This window comes from Fusarium proliferatum (genome assembly GCF_900067095.1).
Source record: "Fusarium proliferatum ET1 genome assembly, contig: FPRO_scaffold011, whole genome shotgun sequence".
In the NCBI taxonomy this organism is placed as follows: Eukaryota; Fungi; Ascomycota; class Sordariomycetes; order Hypocreales; family Nectriaceae; genus Fusarium; species Fusarium proliferatum.
The window spans coordinates 1,423,724-1,442,942 of record NW_022194800.1 but is presented as its reverse complement, the minus strand read 5'-3'; the positions used below and the strand labels follow the sequence as shown (position 1 = coordinate 1,442,942).

Genomic DNA, 19,219 nt, shown 5'->3' with positions numbered 1-19,219 from the left:
CGTCACTTTCAGTGGTTGTTCTAGGCCTGTTCACCTGTTCAAGGGGGGCTAAATACGTCTAGTCCAGCTCGCGACGACCGCTGGCTCGTTCTGAAGATGCGTGAAGGTGTGAAAGAAGGTTCATCTCCCGTTCTCATTATCATATTCTCTTACTATCATGTATCTTTATTGTTACTGTCTTGATTGGGCGGCCATGAGGCCCACTGAACCGCTGCATCGAGATCACGGACTAAAGTAGGGAGGCAATTTCGTTGGCCACTCGACGCAATTTACTTCTCGTGTACCATCTTACTAATAGCATACCAAATGCTAGAGATACTAAGGGAATTGCTCTCGCACCATAGCAACTGCACTGATAAACTTGGTGCTCGATACAAAAGCACACCTATCCGGAGGAGCCACGCTTTTGGTGAGGTCCCCAAACCGTGAACTCGCCACGCCATATTGCCAAGCCAGTCCATCTTCCATCCTAAACAACGGCCCTCCTGATGCTCCGCTCTGGCAATCTGCATCCGTGATCAGCCGATCGCCGGGAATATCGCAGGAGTGATAACATTTCTCCACGGTGATTCCATCCTGCCGCATAGGCTTTGCTATATGATACAAAGAGTTGGTAGGATATCCCACGTGTGACTATCTCACGTCAGTGTCTATTCCTTTGTCTATTCCTTTGTTCTATCCTCTTGTACTTACAAAAGCTTTCTTGTTAATCAGTGTATTTGTGTTAGATTCTTTTACCCCGAGGTACCCGTGCGTCTCACCCATTCGATCCGCGAGAATCAAGATAGCCCAATCGTTACTGAGTGCGCAATCAAAAATCTCTTGTCCATTTTTGGGGTTTTTGTGACATTCTAGGCCGTCTACAGCGATGATGTCCGTCACGTACGAAATTCCTCCGCTCCGACCCTCGAAAAAGTTGGATTCGAATGTAACACTGTCGGCTAGTTTATCTCCGAAGCAATGCCTCGCTATCAAGACATGTCGTGGACCAACCAATGAGCCACTGCAAGTTCTCCCCTTGGCGTTCGCAAATGACTTTGCGCCCAGGAGGATCCTCCCGAGGGAATAGGCGGGGTATTGTGTGTTATTCCATTCGTACCTGTCGTCTTTTACAAAGTCTGGTATTTTGCCGATCACCTTAACAATGCCTGGAATGTCGCGCCGCGGAAGTGGTCGATGTGGAGGAACGGGTTTGCCGGCGAAGTTGTCGAGCTGGTGCCTTGGGACGAGGTGGATTCTTGGGATAGGGCCAGTTTGTGGGACAATACGTCGGTGAACTTGTACAGTTGACTTGTTTGCGGTGGTTGTTGTGGGAAGAGGGGGCGGAGGATGTGGGGGAACAGGTGGAGGAACGGGAGGCGGTGGTGGTGGTGGAGGAGGGTGATTGCGAGCCTGAAGTATGTTGTCGCCCAGGACAGGTGAAGCGAATACCTGGTTGCTGAGGGCCAAGATGGCGATGGTGATCAAGTTGAGGATCAACATCCTGTAGCGAATGTCTTCGGAAAGAGGGGGTCTTTCTGTGGCGCCTTTTGATCAGCGAGTACACGCATATTTATTCCCTTCATAATTAAGTTACGTCGTTTTCGAACTTGTATTGCAAGCATAGTTCATTTTGAAGTTGTAAACCTTGTGAGCATTATGGCCGTCATACAAATGGACTCATAGAAGCAAGCACTCGTCATATCAGGAACCGATAAGGCCATTAAGTTTGACGAAGTAAACCATATCGTTATCTTGGCAACTTAGATCTAGGGCACAGCCTGGCGGCCTTACGTGTGCAGGCAGTGTGCCATCTTCCATTCCACTGATACATTTGGCACATTCCCTATCAAACTGGGAACCCTTTTTGACTAATTTCATTTATCCAGTACCCAAATCTCCCCTCCAGCTGCTTTATGTTCCTCAACGGCTTCCACAATCCTGCAACTCAGAGACGCGGGGCCAAGACAGGCTTCCAGCCACAGTTATGAACCACAAATGGCAAAATCTGCCGCAAGCCCGTTCTTCTCTATGAGGAAGAAGCAGAACCTAGAACCCCTCTTTGTCGGTTATATGGCATGAACCATGAATCTGCTTCATATGCCAGATTGGTGACCCAGAACAGCACTTGATCGTGTTCCGAATATGCGCTTTCTGGTGAGCTCTGTATCATTTCCGCTTTATTCATTGCGGGCCAGTATACATTCTGGGAAACCTTTGGCTGTTGAATGACGTGTAATTGACCTCGAAACGGTCGCTCCGATCACACGAAGAGCTTGCATCGTACCATTTATATAGAGTTTGCCAGCCGTGCCCTAACATGCGAAACTCTACTGATCTACATAACCCTCATGGTTACGTAGCCCTCAGAGCAATGCGATTTCTAATAAGTTTCTAATAAGTTTTAAGCATCAAGGTTATCTTAGTTCGCTTCACTTTCATGCACGAGTTGGAAATCGTTTCAGGATGACATCCTACTCACAAATCTCAAATCTTTTTGGTATGCCACTTGTTAACCTTCATGTTGACAAACAGTAGCTAGATTAATTGAATCAACTACTAAGAGCTCTTTCAGCTCGTCAGAATAGCAACAGGACGTTGTTTCGCATATTTCTCCTCGCACGTACTTTTGTTCCTGTCTCTATCACTCTTTCATGATAACCTCAGCATCCTGGAGATGTTTTACGAGATCAGCAGGTCCAGTGCTTGCATTCGCTTGAACGTTACAGACCGGCCATGGTGAAGTCGTGTTAACTGTTCTACGATACATAAACGTGACACCATTGGGATATATGGCCTCTACGGCTCTCTCGAAAGCAGTCTCGTCCCCAATAAGTCGAATGGGGATATCGTGCATTTGAGTTCCGTACGTAGCCATTGTTTATGCTTGTCCTAATTTAAAGTTACGCCTTAGAAGTGGCTATACTATCAATGAGTTTTGATGTTGGTTGTTATTTCGTTTTTCTAATGCGACGATGTAATTTATAGCCAGCTATGGTGGTTTCACTGACATCACAATATACAGCGCACGATTACCCACACTTCTTGACAGAGAATAAGTTGTTGAATCGGATATGAACAGCGTCACCCTTTGTGATTGTCGGTGCAAGCAAATCACCTTTCGTCATCACTTAAACTGAAGCCTGTGACTGTGAAGCGACAATGGTCAATGAATTGATCTCATTATCTCATTGTATCTGAGATAGCAGCCGAAACGTTTTCTATATCTCTCCTCCTCAGCGACGGAACCCATGATGCCGGACGTCTTCCTCTCACTCCTCGCCCTCCTTCTTTAGAACACCCTCGTCTTGAAGAGTCTCCACCAGATTTGCCGGCCCTGTACTTGCTTGAGGTGCCGTAACCTCATACTTGGCTTCTTCCCCATGTGAGCTCTTGATAGGATGCGTCACTCCTTCACCATAGTGTCTCCTCAATGCGGTTTTGAAGGTGTTTACGTCCTTGATAAGACGGACGGGGACATATGTGATTTGACTTCCCCAAGTCTCGGGTTCTTGGTTTTCAGGCATTGTTGCAGGTAATGAATGTGAAAATGAAGTTTGTGGTGAGTTGGATGTGCTGTTGATGTTGTCCGTTGGTCTGGCTATTGACTGCTGGCGAATCGCCTCTTTCTATAGTCAATCTTCACCTCTTAGTGATTTAACTATCATTGCAGCAGACACTTGTCACAGTCATCAGGTAGCGTGATCATCAGCCCTCTGTCAATGAACAACCTTCAACCTGGAGTCCTTTCACAGGTCTATCGGACACATCATCACTCTCAACAGCTCGGTGGTTGCGGCCTATTCACTTCTCGAGTAAATCGTTTCCTAGTACCCTCTCAGCCAATCTGATTCACAAGATTCATTTGCTCGCTGCCCGAGTTGCTTGGGCAGAAAATTTACTGGATCACGCAAGACGTAAATTCATTGCTGAATACCTATGTCAGGCATACCTACGCGATAAACAACTTTGATGAAGAAGTGTTCACAGTTCTATCAGCAGAATGATCTTCTCAAATTAAAATCATGGCTTTTCTTTTCCTTGTAACCAAGCTGAAGCTTTCCCTTCTGTTCAGATGCAGCTATTGGGTTTATGAACACGGTCTTCCTCTTTCCTGGTTATCCATCATGACACTCCCCTCCCAGTATTTCCATCCTTGTTCACCCTTTCTCAATCCTTCATGACGAGCTCAAGTTCCTGCAGTTCTTGGAGTAGATTGAAATCCCCTGAACCCTTTACCACGAGTCCCTCAACCTTATAATGTACCATAGCCTCCGTCGTTGTTGTCATGCATACTCCACCAGGAAAGGAATCGGGCAACTTCTTGTCTATAGCCTCTAGATTTTCTTCTCTAACGAGCCTATAAGGGATGTAAATTGTGCGTGCACTGTATTCAGTTTTGTCTCCGATATTTGAGTCTCCGGACATTTTGGCTGCGGAGGATATAATTCACAGTTATTCGCGGTGTGACTCTTTAACGGGTATGTGATCAATTTTCTTCCTTCTTGGTCAGCCGTTCTACCGATTGGTCGCTTCTATATATACTCAATGCGCTCTGCCTGTTCGTTGTCACTCACGTTGCATCAGGCACACTGTCACTATGAACAAGGCGTGAACGTCAGGCTATCAGCCTCCTTTTTTGAAAATGAGCTGTCTTCCAGTTCAAAAGCCGACAAGCTTCTTTACACAGTCCTAAAGGTCCATTCAGGATGTGAAGACGTGCTCTATACACAGCCACTCAGCTGTGGTCACTTGTCCTACTCTTGGTAAATACAGTCTCATACCTTATTAGGAAGTATAAGATTAGTAACCTAAATATGGTGCGCTTTCATGCCTTCTCCATTACTCGTATCTCTTCCTCTCACGCTTCCTGTGGTCAGCTGCTCTTTCAAGACACTAAATCTAAAGATAACAGGATTTGTCTTACGATGGCCTACAAACTTCGCGGTTGCCTCCCCCGTCCTTCCCTCCGCGCTCAATCCCGAGAAACATATTCACCGTCCGTGAGGAATTTCTGTAGATTGATGTTGTCGGAGCCGTCCCGAAGCCTAATATTCTTCTGCGCTACATGGTCTGCAGTTTCCTTCTCAAATGTGACATCAATTCCCAGTCAAAAAAAAGGTAAAGTACTATATATTAAATAGTGAGACTTACTACCAAGCAAAAAGCCAAATAAAGAGAACCAGTTATTTATCAACGATAGTCTTCCTTCTCATCCCTTCCTTACCCATCACACTACGACCAGCCTCGACAGCTTCTTCCAACTCGGCCAAGCACGCCGCCTTGTCGTAGCAGTTCGTAATATTAATACGATACGTTAGACGGGCAGACATGTTTCTCTGTCCCTGACTCCTCCTGAACTCCATCACCATGCGACCAATAGTAGCAGGGCTTACAACCCTCTCAGGGTGGTTCTTGATATACCAAAACAGCTTCTCATAGAGTAGAGATATGCCAGCAATCATCTTGAGAATAACGGTGGATGTTTGGGTAGCTGTCAAAGGCCCAAAGAAATTCAGAGCCACCAGGAACTTGGAGGTCAGAATGTCTCCTGCTGAAGCATCAAAACATCCTTGAAGGAAGAGGTTGCGGACCTTGGAGTCGTGGAGGAGGGGCGTGCAGCTTGGAATGCCCCAGATAGTGTTGATGATTTTCAGGATCTTGATAAAGGCGCTGTAGAGGGCTGTGGCGCCTACGAAGGGGATGAAGGGGATTGAAGAAGTACCAACCGCTTTCCAAAAGACGTCCATGCCCAGATTGATTGACTCTTAGGAGTGTTAGCAACGGGTTATATGGGAAAGGATGGATAATTTTTACCTTTCAGCTTCATGTCTGCCGAGTGGCACTGTGCTGCTGTCCAAAGAAGTTTGAGACCGTCTGCTAGCAGCATTCCTCTTGTTTCCTTTACCAAGGAATCAACACCTGACGTCTCCATTGGCTCACCTACAAAACATCAGCTACATTACATGTATAAAGGTTACAATATTCTCCTACCGTCTTCCGGCTGTGGCATGCTGAGCCGGATAATGGCCACGCGCAACCGCCGTCCAAACTCCCTCTCAAACTGGCCGCGATAGTTGGAGTCGTAGTCTGCAATGGCAAAGTTCATTGCATCCTTTTCAAGCTGATCCATATCGACTGCCTTTGTACGATTACGCTGGCGTCGACGCAGCTGGCAGAAGTGGTCATCGACCAAGGTATCGAACTGCGTAAAGACGACGACGACAGGTATGTCGCCGACGTCGGCGTTGAGGAAGAATTCCTTTTCGGCACTCTCAATCGGTCGATTCGAACGACAGCTGATACAGTACCTGGAGACGTGACAGTTAGCCAATGCGATCTGGGTAGGCTAAGAGCTGACTCGCCAGATGCAGTGCAGCTGATCTGCCAAGTTCGGCTGCTGTCGACGATACCTGATAAAACTGTTGATCTCGTCGACACATTTCAGGTCACCTGCTTCGAAGCCTCCCGAGTCGTGCAGAACAAGGTTCTCATTCTCACCAGGAAAGGTAATAGGTTGCCAGACCTTTTCCCTCTTTGTCCCGACAGTACGGTGACTGACTCCTGTCTGTATTCACCGTCACTCGCATGCGCCTTTCACGTTGGAGATATAACTTACCTTCTCAGGAGGGACACCAAACACGACCGAGCATATCGTCGACTTTCCAACGCCGGCTTTACCAATGACCAGGATGCGAAACTTGTCGCAGCTCTCGGGGAGGTTGTTGAACGTGGGACCCTCAACGACGATCTTGGAGGTGTCAACCTCCAAATTATATTCGTCATTCGGCGCGTTCAAGTTGACGGGGCTCGGTCTTGGACTGTAGTATGTAGCCATTTTAACCTCTCTGATTGCAAGGAAAGAAAGATGAAAGAGTTAAAATCGCAAGGAGCGAAGTTTTCGTTCCCCTCGTTCTTAACCGCCAGCCTGATTTTGAAAATGCAAGTCAGCAAGCCACAGCTAGAGCTGAAAGCATCAACAGCCAATAGCCCTACAGTAGTTGATTTATTTTCATCCCAAACTGAGACATTGACGCCTGAATCTTTGTTCAAAGGCAGGCAGATTTTTGTCTGCCCAAGGCTGTACAATGCCGCTCCGCATTGTCAGCGTACAGAGCGAGTTTCTGATAAGGTTGAGGGGTCAAAAGAGGCTTCAGCCTCCAGGCCATGAAGGTAAAGAACACTAAAAAAAGGCATATAGATAAAATATTTATTGCCCTTACTATTACTGTTACTTAAGATCTTACTTTTAGCTGAAAAGCTAAATATCTTAACAACTGACTCTAAAGGTGTATAAATAAATAAGTGCTGCCTGCTGCTCTTCCGTGAAGACAATCCAGCGTAAAGCACACAAAATACACATAAGGTAAGATGCCCATTAGAAGCAAATCTGTCGACTCAAGATAAGACTCTCAAGATTACTTCCACCATGCCCAAAAGACTAATCCTGTGGCATTCTCAGTGCTGTCTTCAGTTCCAAGTTGTCTGACCTTTAGGGACCTCGTCATCACCGTCCCCGAGCTTCGAAACGTGGATGGACTCAAAATATCCATATAAACTCACACTTCCTCGACCTTTCGGGTTTCTTCGCTTCTCAATTCACATCTTATTTCAGGTTTGTCGTGACAATGGAGGTCTTGGTTTGACCATCGACTCAACATACTCACAACATCACTTCTGTCACTTATCATTGATGGTTGCTTAACTTATTCGATTCACATGTGAACAACTACAGGTAGCTCATTACCCTCGGCATCCCAAAATGACACTCGATATACGCCTCTCTCCCCCCCACGCGGCTGGACCATCCATTTCAGATCTCATCGTCTTCGACCGAATCGACCCTGGAGAATAGCACCGACATCTTGGAGCTTTCTCTGCAGGTCGGTTGGCTCTTTAGTCTTCGCAAGCGCAGTAACACGACAGGTACTGGGGCTGTACTTGTAGTTGACCTTAAACCCAAAAGGATAAATGACTCTCAGTGCGTCTTCAAACTTTCCCTTGTCGTTGATGAGCTCAAGTTTGATGTCCTGTTTGCAAGACCACTCAGCGGCGCCCTGATTAGTTCTGGTGCAAGATTCAGAAGGCATGATTTCTTTAGTGTTGAATATGTGGAGGTTTGGTTGTGCTGAGGTTTTTGGCATGGGAAATGTTGGGGGTTGACGATCTATTTATACTTGATCTTAGAGTCTTTTCGTTTTAATCTTTGCGCTGAATCGAGCATTGCCTTGACTGCGGGTGTGATCGCCCGTATATCTGTTTTTCATCGTGACTGTGTGTACATTCCTCTATCCGTGACGAGCCACGTCAAACGAAAGCAGATGGATGCCTTTCAGAGCTAATCTTGATCGCGTCTACGGGACCACTGACAGCAATCTATTCACAGAGGTCATTTCGGTCATGAGTGACGTCAACGTGGTCCCTTTCTTCAGGCACTGCCATAAATTGATCTCGTGGAAGTACTTCAGATATTTGCAGCCACTTCCTGGGAGCTTATCATTGTTCATCTGATGGCTAGCACTGCTGATTAGTCATGAGTTATCAGGCGCATTCAGCGACAGCTGTATCTTGTGAATCTCGAAGCTCTCGTATCAGCACAGACATCGATGCTCTTGTCATCAATCCCTTCGACAAGTGAACCGCACTTTCATCAACGTTGACTGCCTACATCTCAAGGACCGCCTATAAAAGGCCCCAAGGACCCCGATTATCATCCCCATACCCTCTATGCAAGTCCACAAGTCCACCAAATACAACAAACAGCATCACGCCACAATGCCTATCATCAAAAGATGGGCCAGCACAAATGCTGTCGACGCTGAGAAGCTCGTCTTCAGACACGAGTTCCCGGTCAAGCGGTTCTGCAGGATGGAAAAGCTCCGAGATGCGCTTGGAGATATCTTTGGCTCGGATGATTGGGTTGTCGAGTACGATGGAGATAATCTCGTCATCAAGGTGGGAAGCAGGGTTGATCTCAGGGAGGAGTTGAAGGCGCGTGGTATCATCTACAAGTCTATGTGTACAGCTCGGGCTGTCTGGTTTTTCCGGTATTTTGAGTATGCCCGTTACTGCTGAGTTCAATGTACTGACTCGGGTTTTTGAGCGCAAGCGTGGCCGTGAAGTACTCATGGTCTGTGGATATCTCATGATGACAGTTTGTGATAAGGAGCCAATAAGCCAATGAACTAGGTTGCGACTTTACATGCTAAGCTCCAGCCGCCACAATTGATTTCTCTTCTCAAATATTGGTATCTTTAACTTTAGTTGACGTTATCATGGATCTTGTTCCTTCAGCATTGTTTGCCAGTTTAAAGTTCGATTGTAAGACGTACTGAGACTACAGGGTAGTGTGATCTGGAGTTAAGAAATATTAAATAAGACAGTATAAGATAGTTTATATTTATATTAAGTATACTTAAAGTAAGAAATAAATAGTATCCTTAAGTTTAATAATTTAGAATATTTTAATGAAGGCGAGATAGATAAAGAGGTAAGTGGAATAATTTACTGTTTCTTCTGATGTGCTGATGGTTATAAATCAATATTTGAACAGGGAATAGCACATTAAATTAAAGTCCTCGTTGACGCAATTGGTTAGCGTGTCAGACTTTTACACCTAATTAAGTGAGTGAGATCTGAAAGTTGAGGGTTCGAGTCCCTCACGAGGAGTTTCTTTTTTCGACAATTCCGTATGTGCAAATCAATCCTTAAATCCACAGGAATCGATTGCACTTGGTTTTATCTTTTTATCTCTTTATTTGAGCTCGTGGTGGTCGTTTGAAGTTGGGCTCTGGGCGCGCCACTGGTATGAGTGTGGCGCTCTCTGTGGCACAAGCTCACCATTTTCGCAAGAGCCATCGAACTGACGCTCCTGTCTGCGCCTGCTGCGCTCGAGTCCAGGGCCATTCTGTTGACGGTGTGATTGTTGGCCCGCATCACGGTCTTTCTACCCTCGTCACTTGCCTCAACATCTGAACACTCAAGATTTCGCGTTCGACGCCTCGATCCCAGACTGAATCGATTTCGCGCCCAAGAATCTCTGGCCGCGCCTGGTCCCCGTGATCGTTCATTTCCCCGCTGTCGCTTTCGAGTCGGACGTCCTCGCCTGATCTTCCTTCATTGTTTCACATCATCCGCTCCATGCGACACTCCGAGATGCCTTCCCCGCTGCAAGGACCGATTCCGCGACCGCGATGCGTGGGCCCGGAGCGCTGTGAGGTCCCAATACCGTTGACCCCAAAGAGCTGGAAGTCGACGAGAACATATTCCTGATTCCTACATCCTCTCCGCAGCCGACGACTCGCCGCCTGAACCATGACTGGCCCGCAATCGCCGGCGTTGCTTTCCTACGACAGCATAAAATAGATCCAGTTGCTCCACGACAACGACTGAGCTCCGAGAACAAAGAGATACCTACTGTTTCAAGAGGCGCGCACCAACAAACGTCGCACGGAACGTCAAACGACTCAAGTCCCATCTCTAGCGTCCGCCGACAGCCTTGATCGTCCTCCCTTTCTCTGCGACTCATTCTCCCACCATCGTTCACGACCCCGCATGCATTCTCGAACAGCAAACCCGGCGAGAACCTAGCCCGACGATACGATCGATTCCAATACCCGGTCTTCCATTCGACTTGATACGCTCGATCTTCTTTCTCTTCAGAGATGTCTGGATCGGGTGGTGTCGCGTTGGACGAACTGGGATTCACCGGCAAGATTGCTCTCATTCAGCTAGAACTGATGGAAGATGCAAGATGACTGCCTCAACTCTTGTTCTCTTCGATAGACTCATCGTCGCGACTGTCCTCAGCTTGTTGTTGAACTTCAGGACGTAGACTACATACTGCCATTTGTCGATGCAGCTGTGAGTCTACACTTGGGGAGAGGCCGTATGTCGCACTATGGCTACGAGAACCCTTGTAGCTCTGCTGGGAGACGTGAACAGCGACAGATCACTACGAAGCTGTCTCCCTACCTCTACACGTAGTAAAGTCGTGGGAGCCTCTAAGATGACATACAACAACCGGACTCTAAGCGTAAGTATTGTAGACTTGGGTTTTATGAAGCCATCACAGTTGCAAGGTGTTTGACACCCGAGAAAGAATATTGACATTAATCGTGCTTGGAGACAATACGTAAAGTAGTCTCGATGATCCCACTGCACGTCCGTTTTAAGCATATGTCGCAGTATTTTTGTGTCGAGCCACTGCGCTCTGTAGCGTGGTCTACAGTGTTTTTGCATCATCCGATTACCGCAATATCGATGACCGACTACAATTGCAGACAAGGCAAAAGATTTGGAATTGCCTGTAGACTGTAAATTCTTAGTTCACCCATCTTGTGTTGTCAACTTCGGTAACATCTCGTGGTAGATATGTCGTAATTTACAGCAATTCCTGTCAAATATGGTTGCGCAAGGATTAAAATTAAAGGTCCCGGGTAGCAATGCGCATTTGACGGTTATACTCAATCCATTAATCCTGAGCCATGTCATTCTGTAAGAGTTGCGCAATTAAAGACATTGGCGATTCAAGGCTGATCTATCATTTCCGAGATTTCTGTTATTGCGATGTACGTCGCGAAGAATCCCGTGTGCTCATCGCCCCAAGTTTGTCATGCAATCTCGACTCACAAACTCGAGACGCGACACCACGACAACGCAAATGATGACCAGACTCGTGACGAGCAACCGTGATAATCAGGCAATAAATTCATCCTCAGGAATTATTTTTCCTGATATCGCAGGCGTTGAAGCTATCTTCTCGCCTCCTCAGAGTCACGTCGTCACCATAAACGCGTCAATCAACCGCAATACCTCCGCCTCCATTTGCCTCCTCAACACGTCCTCACCTCATCATGACAAGCTCAAACCTCATGTTTCCCATCTCTCCCGGCTGCCTCTCTCTCAACAAAATACACAAAAAAAATCTACGCGTCCCTCCATAGCCTCAGCATCGCCCCAGCACCGCCCCGATCAGAAAACCGTCTAGCTGAAAGCTTAACACCGTCCTTCTCCATTCAGAACCTCCCGAGATGAATATCCCGGTGTCTCATCTCAATCCCCAATTGTGCGCGCCGCCTTCACTGACGTCATGGAAGGCCAAGCAGGAAAAATATGCAGCGAAATTAAGCTTAACCAAAGACAGGGGTTGCCCCGGCATTCAAATTACGGGTGGCCTCCTTGTTTTACGTGCAGGTTTCTGGTTTTTTGTGTTGTTTATGCGCGATGACACTGTATCGGATCGTTGGTGTGAATCGGCGCTACCAAGTCCCGTTGGGACCTTGACAAGAGGGTGAGATGTCACTGGCGGGTCTGTCATGTGTGCAAAGTCTCGAGTGCCACGTACGATACTTGCCAACGGTGTTTATTCACCGTCTAACGTGCCTTGAACACGTTATGTCCAACGAACTGCCGAATCGGGCATCTCATGCCATTCACTGCATGATGTATTCGATTCGAGATTTTCTCGCGCCGCAACCAATCCCCTCGCCCCAAACATCACCATCTTTCCAAAAAGTTCCCTCTGCATGACCTAAGTGGACCAATACCGGGCTGTGTATAAAACTGCACATAACAGGATTAAGTAGTTCTCGCCGACTAAAAGATACAAAAGCTACCACTAGAGGGACTTTTAACTCTAAAAACTGGATTTATGAAATCGCCCCCTTTTCATTTGCAACAGAAAGAGATGAAGGTTGCCGGGGAGGGAAGGAGTGAATGAGATCTAGCGTGATGGGCGCTATTAAGCTTAAAAAACGAGGCTTAGACAATGACGTTGTGGGGCGATTTATGGGGACCTTGGATTTGTGATTTGGAGTGGGGACGGCCTGGACGGTTAGTGGGCGTTTAGATCTTGGCTGGCGGTTGGAATACGACGGACTCATCTGAACAGAGTATCTCTATGAAGATGGTTGTGAGTACCTAGGGTAAAGGGTAAAGCCATAATGTCAAGCGGTACATTATTCTCATCAAGATACAAGTATTGCCACAGTTTGTTTACCATGTCTTTGCACGGAACAGTCCAGATTAAACAAAAAACACCCCTGCAAGTGCCAAGATTCGCAGCTCCAAGCAATACCATCTTAGCCCTCGGCATCACCAATCACACAGCCCGCCCAGGATCTTGGCATGCCTCGTGGCTGTGGCTGTGTCGGAAGTGTATTTTCACCCCCTGCCTTCATCCCCAGCGCTTTCAAGTCTCAATATCTTGGCTTCTCCTCTTTCCACCTTTTTCCCCCTTCCTCTCATGAACCACACATTCCATCTCACAGGCCGTCGTTCAGCATGGACTCTAGCACTCCACGACGTCCGCGCGCTCCTACAATCACCGTCGACACTGCGGCTGTCGACTCAAACGAACCCGGTAATTCTCCAGTGCGATGACTTCCTCACATCATACGACCAGGTAAAACTAACATGGTAGAACCAGCACCAGCAGATTCAATCTCTCCATCTCCGCTAGACGACACAAATACTCTTGCAGTACCGACAGCTAAATCCAGAGCCGAATCATGGTCCTCGTCGCCGTCTACAAAAGTCGGCACCGATCATGAACAAATGTCTCGCGAGGTAGAAGCCCTAAGAAAAGGCGACCAAGCCGAAATCCTAAAGCCCGACCCCGGCGAGGAAGACCTGTTCCACGTGGAAAACAACCCATTCGCTTTTTCGCCCGGTCAATTGGCGAAACTCATTAACCCAAAGAACTTGGCTGCTTTTGTTGCGCTCGGTGGTCTGCCCGGTCTGCAGAAGGGCTTGAGGACTGATGCAAAGGCTGGATTGAGCGTGGATGAGGGAAAGCTCTCGGGTGCAGTATCATTCGAAGAAGCGACTTCTTCAAAGGTTGAGAAGGCGACACACAGCGATGCGCACGCTTCAGGAAAAGATGCATTTCCTGATCGGAAACGAGTATACGGCGCGAATCGCCTCCCGGAACCAAAGTCAAAGTCATTTCTTGAACTAGCATGGATCGCTCTACAAGACCGCGTGCTTATCCTTCTCTGCATCGCAGCCGTTGTATCACTCGCCCTAGGTCTCTACCAAACCTTTGGAGGATCGCATGAAGACGGCGGTGCAAAAGTGGAATGGGTTGAAGGTGTCGCCATTATCGTTGCCATCACCATCGTGGTCGTCGTCGGCGCAGCAAACGATTGGCAAAAAGAGCGACAGTTCCAGAAACTCAACCAGAAGAAGGAAGACCGCATCGTCAAGATCACGCGCTCCGGAAAACCGCAAAACATCTCTATTCACGATGTGCTCGTCGGCGATGTCATGCTTCTTGAACCGGGTGATGTCATCCCCGTGGATGGTGTTTTTATCGAGGGCCATAATCTCAGCTGTGATGAGAGTTCGGCGACGGGAGAGTCGGATCTTATTAAGAAGGTTCCTGCTGAGCAGGTTCTTCATGCGCTGCTGCATGAGCAGGCGCCGCAGTTGAAGAAGCTTGATCCGTTTATTATCTCAGGTGCAAAGGTCCTTGATGGCGTGGGAACGTTTCTTGTCACCGCGGTGGGAGAGCAGAGCAGTCATGGAAAGACAATGATGTCGCTTCGTGACGATCCGGGACTGACGCCTCTCCAAGCAAAGCTCAATCTCCTCGCAGGTAAGTCAACCATCCCAATTACACAAGATGCATACTAACAGGTCAGGATACATTGCAAAGCTTGGTAGCGCAGCTGGTCTTCTTCTCTTCTTCGTCCTCCTCATCGAATTCCTCGCCAAACTGCCCAACAACCGCGAATCAGGCGAGCAGAAGGGCCAAGATTTTCTCCAGATCCTCATCACTTCCATCACCGTCATCGTCGTCGCCGTACCTGAAGGTCTTCCCCTCGCAGTAACACTTTCCCTCGCCTTCGCGACAAAGAAGATGACGCGCGAGAATAACCTGGTGCGACATCTTCAATCGTGCGAAACTATGGGTAACGCCACGGTCATCTGCTCCGACAAGACTGGTACGCTCACCGAGAACATCATGACCGTCGTCGCTGGCTCATTGGGCATTCGTGGACTATTTTCCTTTGGCGACTCGTCGTTTGAGCAGGAATCCGCTGGTGCTGAGAAGAGAGAGACCATTGCGCTCGCTCAGTTCGCGACTAAGCTTGATCCTGAGTACAAGGAACTTCTCAAGACTGCCATCACCGTCAACACCACTGCTTTCGAGTCAGACGAAGAAGGAAAGCAAGGCTTCGTCGGCACAAAGACCGAGACTGCTCTTCTCGACTGGGCCCGTCGCTATCTCGGTCTCGGTCCCCTCGCAATCGAACGCGCCAACCATCCCATCACCCGTCTCTTCCCCTTCAACTCCCAGCGTAAGTGCATGGGTGCCGTTGTGCAAATTCCCGGTCCCACGAAGGATAAGCCAAAGTACAGACTCTACATCAAGGGCGCTTCCGAAATCGTTCTCGGCGAATGCACCACCATTCTCGGCGATCCTACTACATCACCTACCACCGAGGCCCTCTCCGACGATGGAAAAGAGGAACTGCGATCCATCATCTTCAACTACGCGACCAACTCTCTTCGAACTCTGGGTCTTGCCTACCGCGACTTTGAGAACTGGCCTCCTGTCCTCACCCTCCGTCCCGAAGACGACAACGCTGATATCGACCTCACTGATTTGGTGCACAACCTTACCTGGATGGGCGTAGTCGGCATCCAAGATCCCGTGCGCAAGGGTGTTCCCGAAGCTGTAACCGACTGCGGCATCGCCTCTGTGAATGTAAAGATGGTTACAGGCGACAACGTCGAGACCGCTCGCGCCATCGCTCTCAACTGTGGCATCCTCACCGAAAGCACAATAAACGAGCCCAACGCCGTGATGCAAGGCTCTGACTTCCGCAAGCTCTCTGAATCAGACCGCACAGCAGTTGTCAAGAAGCTCCGTGTGCTCGCAAGATCGAGTCCAGAGGATAAACGCATCCTGGTCAAGACGCTGCGATCGCTGGGTGAGATTGTCGCTGTTACAGGTGATGGAACCAACGATGCGCCTGCGCTCAAGGCAGCGGATGTTGGTTTCTCTATGGGTATTACTGGCACGGAAGTCGCGAAGGAAGCATCGGATATTATCCTTATGGATGATAACTTCTCGTCTATTGTTGTTGCGTTAGGCTGGGGTCGTGCTATTAACGACTCGGTCAAGAAGTTCTTGCAGTTCCAACTCACCGTTAACATTACAGCCGTCGGCGTGACCTTCATCTCAGCTGTTTCAGACGACGAGCAGAAATCCGTTCTCAACGCTGTTCAACTCCTCTGGGTCAACCTTATTATGGATACCTTTGCCGCTCTCGCTCTCGCTACTGATCCCCCCACCGGAAGTCTCCTTCACCGCGAACCCGAAGCTCGAACTGCACCGCTCATCACAATCACCATGTGGAAGATGATCATTGGGCAATCGATCTACCAGCTCATCGTCTGTTTCGTCCTCTGGTTCGGTCGCGATGCAATCCTCGGCTATGACGAACGCGAAGTCCGCTCCCTCATCTTCAACATCTTTGTCTTTATGCAGATCTTCAAGCTCGTCAACAGTCGACGCATCGATAACAAGCTCAACATCTTCGAGGGTCTCCACCGCAACCATTTGTTCATGCTCATGATGACCATCATGGCAGCTGGACAGATCATCATCATCTTCTTCGGCAGCGACGCCTTTGTCGTCACACGTCTGAACGGTACCCAGTGGGGAATTTCTCTCGTTCTTGGCTTCTTCTCTATTCCTATCGGTGTTCTCATTCGTTTATTCCCCGATGAGTGGTTCCATGCTTTTGTCAAGGTTCTTGCTAAGCTGTGGCCAAGCTGGATCCGCTTCTCGCGCAAGAAGAAGGATACCTCTGAGGAAGACGGCACTGAGCCGTTTCCTAAGGAGAAGCTGGAGGGATATGATATGGATACCGCACTTCTCGGCATTCGCGATGATCTCGAGTTCTTGAAGCGTGTTCGCGGCGGCCGCATGACAGCGTTGAGCGATGCCATGGCGCGCTCACGCGAGAAGATGCTTCGACGCAAGAGATCCGAGTCTCGACCCAGAAGCAAGCTCCGCAGTCGTCGCGGTTCATCAAGATCCTCAAACAGACCGCCCATCTCACCGATGATGTCTGTCGTTGGCATGCCGGGTATTGTAGCTGCTAGTGTAGCAGGATTACAGCCTGGACAGGGTACCAGTAACGAGAACCTTGAGGCGCGACAGGCGTGAGAGCGAGCATGATATACTGGATACTTGTGTTAATTTTGGGTTATGTTATGTTGCATTATTTAGAGATTGAACGAGTGCTGCATCTGTTTTAAGTGTACGAGTTCGATCAGAGCAATCATTTATTTATAGGAACGGAAAGGAAAGTCACCAAAGCAAAGCAAATCATAGATGTCTGGAGTTGGCGGTCGATATGTCATGTTATATATACAAGTCTGAGCGAATGATCTATCTATTAATAAAAGTTTGAGCAACAAAGAGATTATTGAGTGTATCTTGCATTGATGGTGATCATTTCTTGGTGGTGAGAATTGGGGAGAGCTTGCGACGCCTGCTCACTAATATTTAGCGCGGTCAGCCACTAAATCTCATTGTTTTTAGTTGCTCCATTATCACTAACCAGTAGGCGGCTCAGTGCAGGTGATGACTGGAGGCACAGCGTTCCAAGGCGGGCAGACCTGGAGTAACAGTTTGTTACCACGCTCAAGTCTAACAACAAACAACGGGACAAAATCTAAAGTCAACCATCGATCCGTTGCCCAGAGCCCTGTTGTCCTCGGGGCGCGCTCACGGTGGCATCATACCCTTGCTTGGTGTTAAAGCTCGAAGAAGGACACCTCGACCCCATGATTCTGCTGATATTTCTCTCTCAGATCTTGTTCTGCTCGTTCACCTTCCAATAACTGCCACACACCAATCCGCAACTCTGTCAAACACGGTGTCGGCACAGGAGACAAATCGACAAACTCTTCCAATGTCGAACTGAACCCCTCCTCCCAAGAAACATTGAAATCATCTAGCCCTTGTCGAAGCACAAGAGCTTTCAAGGTCGACGGGAGGACATCCCCCAGTGTAAGATCATCATCTATCACTGCGGTGCTTGTCGCATCAATGCTTTCGAGGGCAGAGAATCCCTTCAAAGGGCCCAAAGGTGTCGAAGAGGGCACATCGACTTCGATGTAGTCGTCGCATGCTTCCCAATGAATGGTCAGATGACGGAGAACCTTGCGGCATGGCATCAATCCTTGGCTGATGGATTGGCCATCAAAGATATGCGCCTCCCCTGACCGATACAAGTCTAGTCGAAAGAACTCTAGATTCTTCATCTGGGATAGCAATTGCTTTAAAAAGCTTTCTGCAACGGTGGTGTATCGCAAAGTGAGACTCGTGAGGGATTCCGAAGGCGACACTGTAGGCATCGCGGCGTCAAGTGGCGGCTCTGGACAGCTGAGTTTTAGCGCGACTTCTCTGAGCCAAGACGCCCGAAAGACTGGCAGCATGTCCAAGACCTCCCCCCTTCTCATCAAGTCTGTATGGCAGTCAAAATCTCCAGAGGGCCAACTAAATGCTTCCAGACGTTCGAGTCTGGTCGCTCTCGTCATCGAATGAGACTCGCACGCCAGGCGTAGCACATCCCCTATGGGACTGAAATTCGGTGTCGGTGAGCCATATCCATCATCACGGTGAAACATGTCAATCACCAGTATCTCTACATTCCGCAACTGCAGAATAATAAGCGCGACAATTGTCTCCACGTCCAGGTCATAAAGCCTCTTGAGCCAATCTTCTGAAGGCGATAATCCTGCTTCCCGTATCAGGCTGCTTATCGCAACATTGGCGTCTCGAAGAGAAATCGAGTCTGCATGCATGCGCGGTTTCGGGCCATATCCGATCTCTTGAACGCTGAATTCACGGATAAATGACGCCAATTCCGGTCGGTGAAGTAGGTTGAGTAACAACTGCTGGATGGGCGTAGATGCATCCGGTTTGCTGTGGTCCCAGGTCCATGTTATCTTTCGGTAAAGATATTTCTCTGTGATGGCGTTGAATGCTCGTGAGACAGATGACAGGTGGAGCAGGTCAATTGGCGCAAGACATTGAGCAATGATATCCCATAATTCGGGTACGGCTACAAGGCGGAGAATCATGGAACATAAATGCGCGACTAGCAGCGTATGATAAGTATTCTGAGCACAAGAGACGGAGAGCTCAAATGTTGTTTATCTATGGCCAAAACGCGACGGCCGAGTGAGGGGTCATCGTATTCTGTAGTTACTG

At 48.4% G+C, this 19,219-nt stretch overlaps 8 protein-coding genes and 1 non-coding gene across 9 annotated transcripts; 3 read left to right on the top strand and 6 right to left on the bottom strand.

Annotated features, from left to right (window-relative positions):
• Positions 1-318: 318 nt before the first annotated feature.
• Positions 319-1,482, bottom strand: FPRO_08679 (uncharacterized protein; the record flags this gene model as incomplete). Its single annotated transcript, XM_031222374.1, has 2 exons — positions 319-633; positions 694-1,482. The coding sequence occupies 2 exons, from the start codon at positions 1,480-1,482 to the stop codon at positions 319-321; spliced, it is 1,104 nt and encodes a 367-aa protein (XP_031087839.1).
• A 1,141-nt stretch (positions 1,483-2,623) lies between these two features.
• On the bottom strand, positions 2,624-2,857 carry FPRO_08678 (uncharacterized protein; the record flags this gene model as incomplete). The annotated part of the gene is made up of 1 exon (XM_031222373.1): positions 2,624-2,857. The coding sequence occupies one exon, from the start codon at positions 2,855-2,857 to the stop codon at positions 2,624-2,626; it is 234 nt and encodes a 77-aa protein (XP_031087838.1).
• Positions 2,858-4,149: 1,292 nt separating this feature from the next.
• FPRO_08677 (uncharacterized protein) lies at positions 4,150-4,407 on the bottom strand (the record flags this gene model as incomplete). Its single annotated transcript, XM_031222372.1, has 1 exon — positions 4,150-4,407. The coding sequence occupies one exon, from the start codon at positions 4,405-4,407 to the stop codon at positions 4,150-4,152; it is 258 nt and encodes an 85-aa protein (XP_031087837.1).
• A 758-nt stretch (positions 4,408-5,165) lies between these two features.
• On the bottom strand, positions 5,166-6,817 carry FPRO_08676 (uncharacterized protein; the record flags this gene model as incomplete). Its single annotated transcript, XM_031222371.1, has 5 exons — positions 5,166-5,746; positions 5,797-5,922; positions 5,974-6,290; positions 6,393-6,547; positions 6,599-6,817. The coding sequence occupies 5 exons, from the start codon at positions 6,815-6,817 to the stop codon at positions 5,166-5,168; spliced, it is 1,398 nt and encodes a 465-aa protein (XP_031087836.1).
• Positions 6,818-7,799: 982 nt separating this feature from the next.
• On the bottom strand, positions 7,800-8,123 carry FPRO_08675 (uncharacterized protein; the record flags this gene model as incomplete). Its single annotated transcript, XM_031222369.1, has 1 exon — positions 7,800-8,123. The coding sequence occupies one exon, from the start codon at positions 8,121-8,123 to the stop codon at positions 7,800-7,802; it is 324 nt and encodes a 107-aa protein (XP_031087835.1).
• A 631-nt stretch (positions 8,124-8,754) lies between these two features.
• On the top strand, positions 8,755-9,054 carry FPRO_08674 (uncharacterized protein; the record flags this gene model as incomplete). The annotated part of the gene is made up of 1 exon (XM_031222368.1): positions 8,755-9,054. The coding sequence occupies one exon, from the start codon at positions 8,755-8,757 to the stop codon at positions 9,052-9,054; it is 300 nt and encodes a 99-aa protein (XP_031087834.1).
• Positions 9,055-9,554: 500 nt separating this feature from the next.
• Positions 9,555-9,648, top strand: tRNA. Its single transcript has 2 exons — positions 9,555-9,592; positions 9,613-9,648. It is a non-coding gene; the product is annotated as a tRNA-Lys (tRNA).
• A 3,615-nt stretch (positions 9,649-13,263) lies between these two features.
• Positions 13,264-17,164, top strand: FPRO_08673 (putative calcium P-type ATPase NCA-3; the record flags this gene model as incomplete). Its single annotated transcript, XM_031222367.1, has 3 exons — positions 13,264-13,342; positions 13,385-14,578; positions 14,625-17,164. The coding sequence occupies 3 exons, from the start codon at positions 13,264-13,266 to the stop codon at positions 17,162-17,164; spliced, it is 3,813 nt and encodes a 1,270-aa protein (XP_031087833.1).
• Positions 17,165-17,757: 593 nt separating this feature from the next.
• Positions 17,758-19,089, bottom strand: FPRO_08672 (uncharacterized protein; the record flags this gene model as incomplete). Its single annotated transcript, XM_031222366.1, has 1 exon — positions 17,758-19,089. The coding sequence occupies one exon, from the start codon at positions 19,087-19,089 to the stop codon at positions 17,758-17,760; it is 1,332 nt and encodes a 443-aa protein (XP_031087832.1).
• Positions 19,090-19,219: the final 130 nt, after the last annotated feature.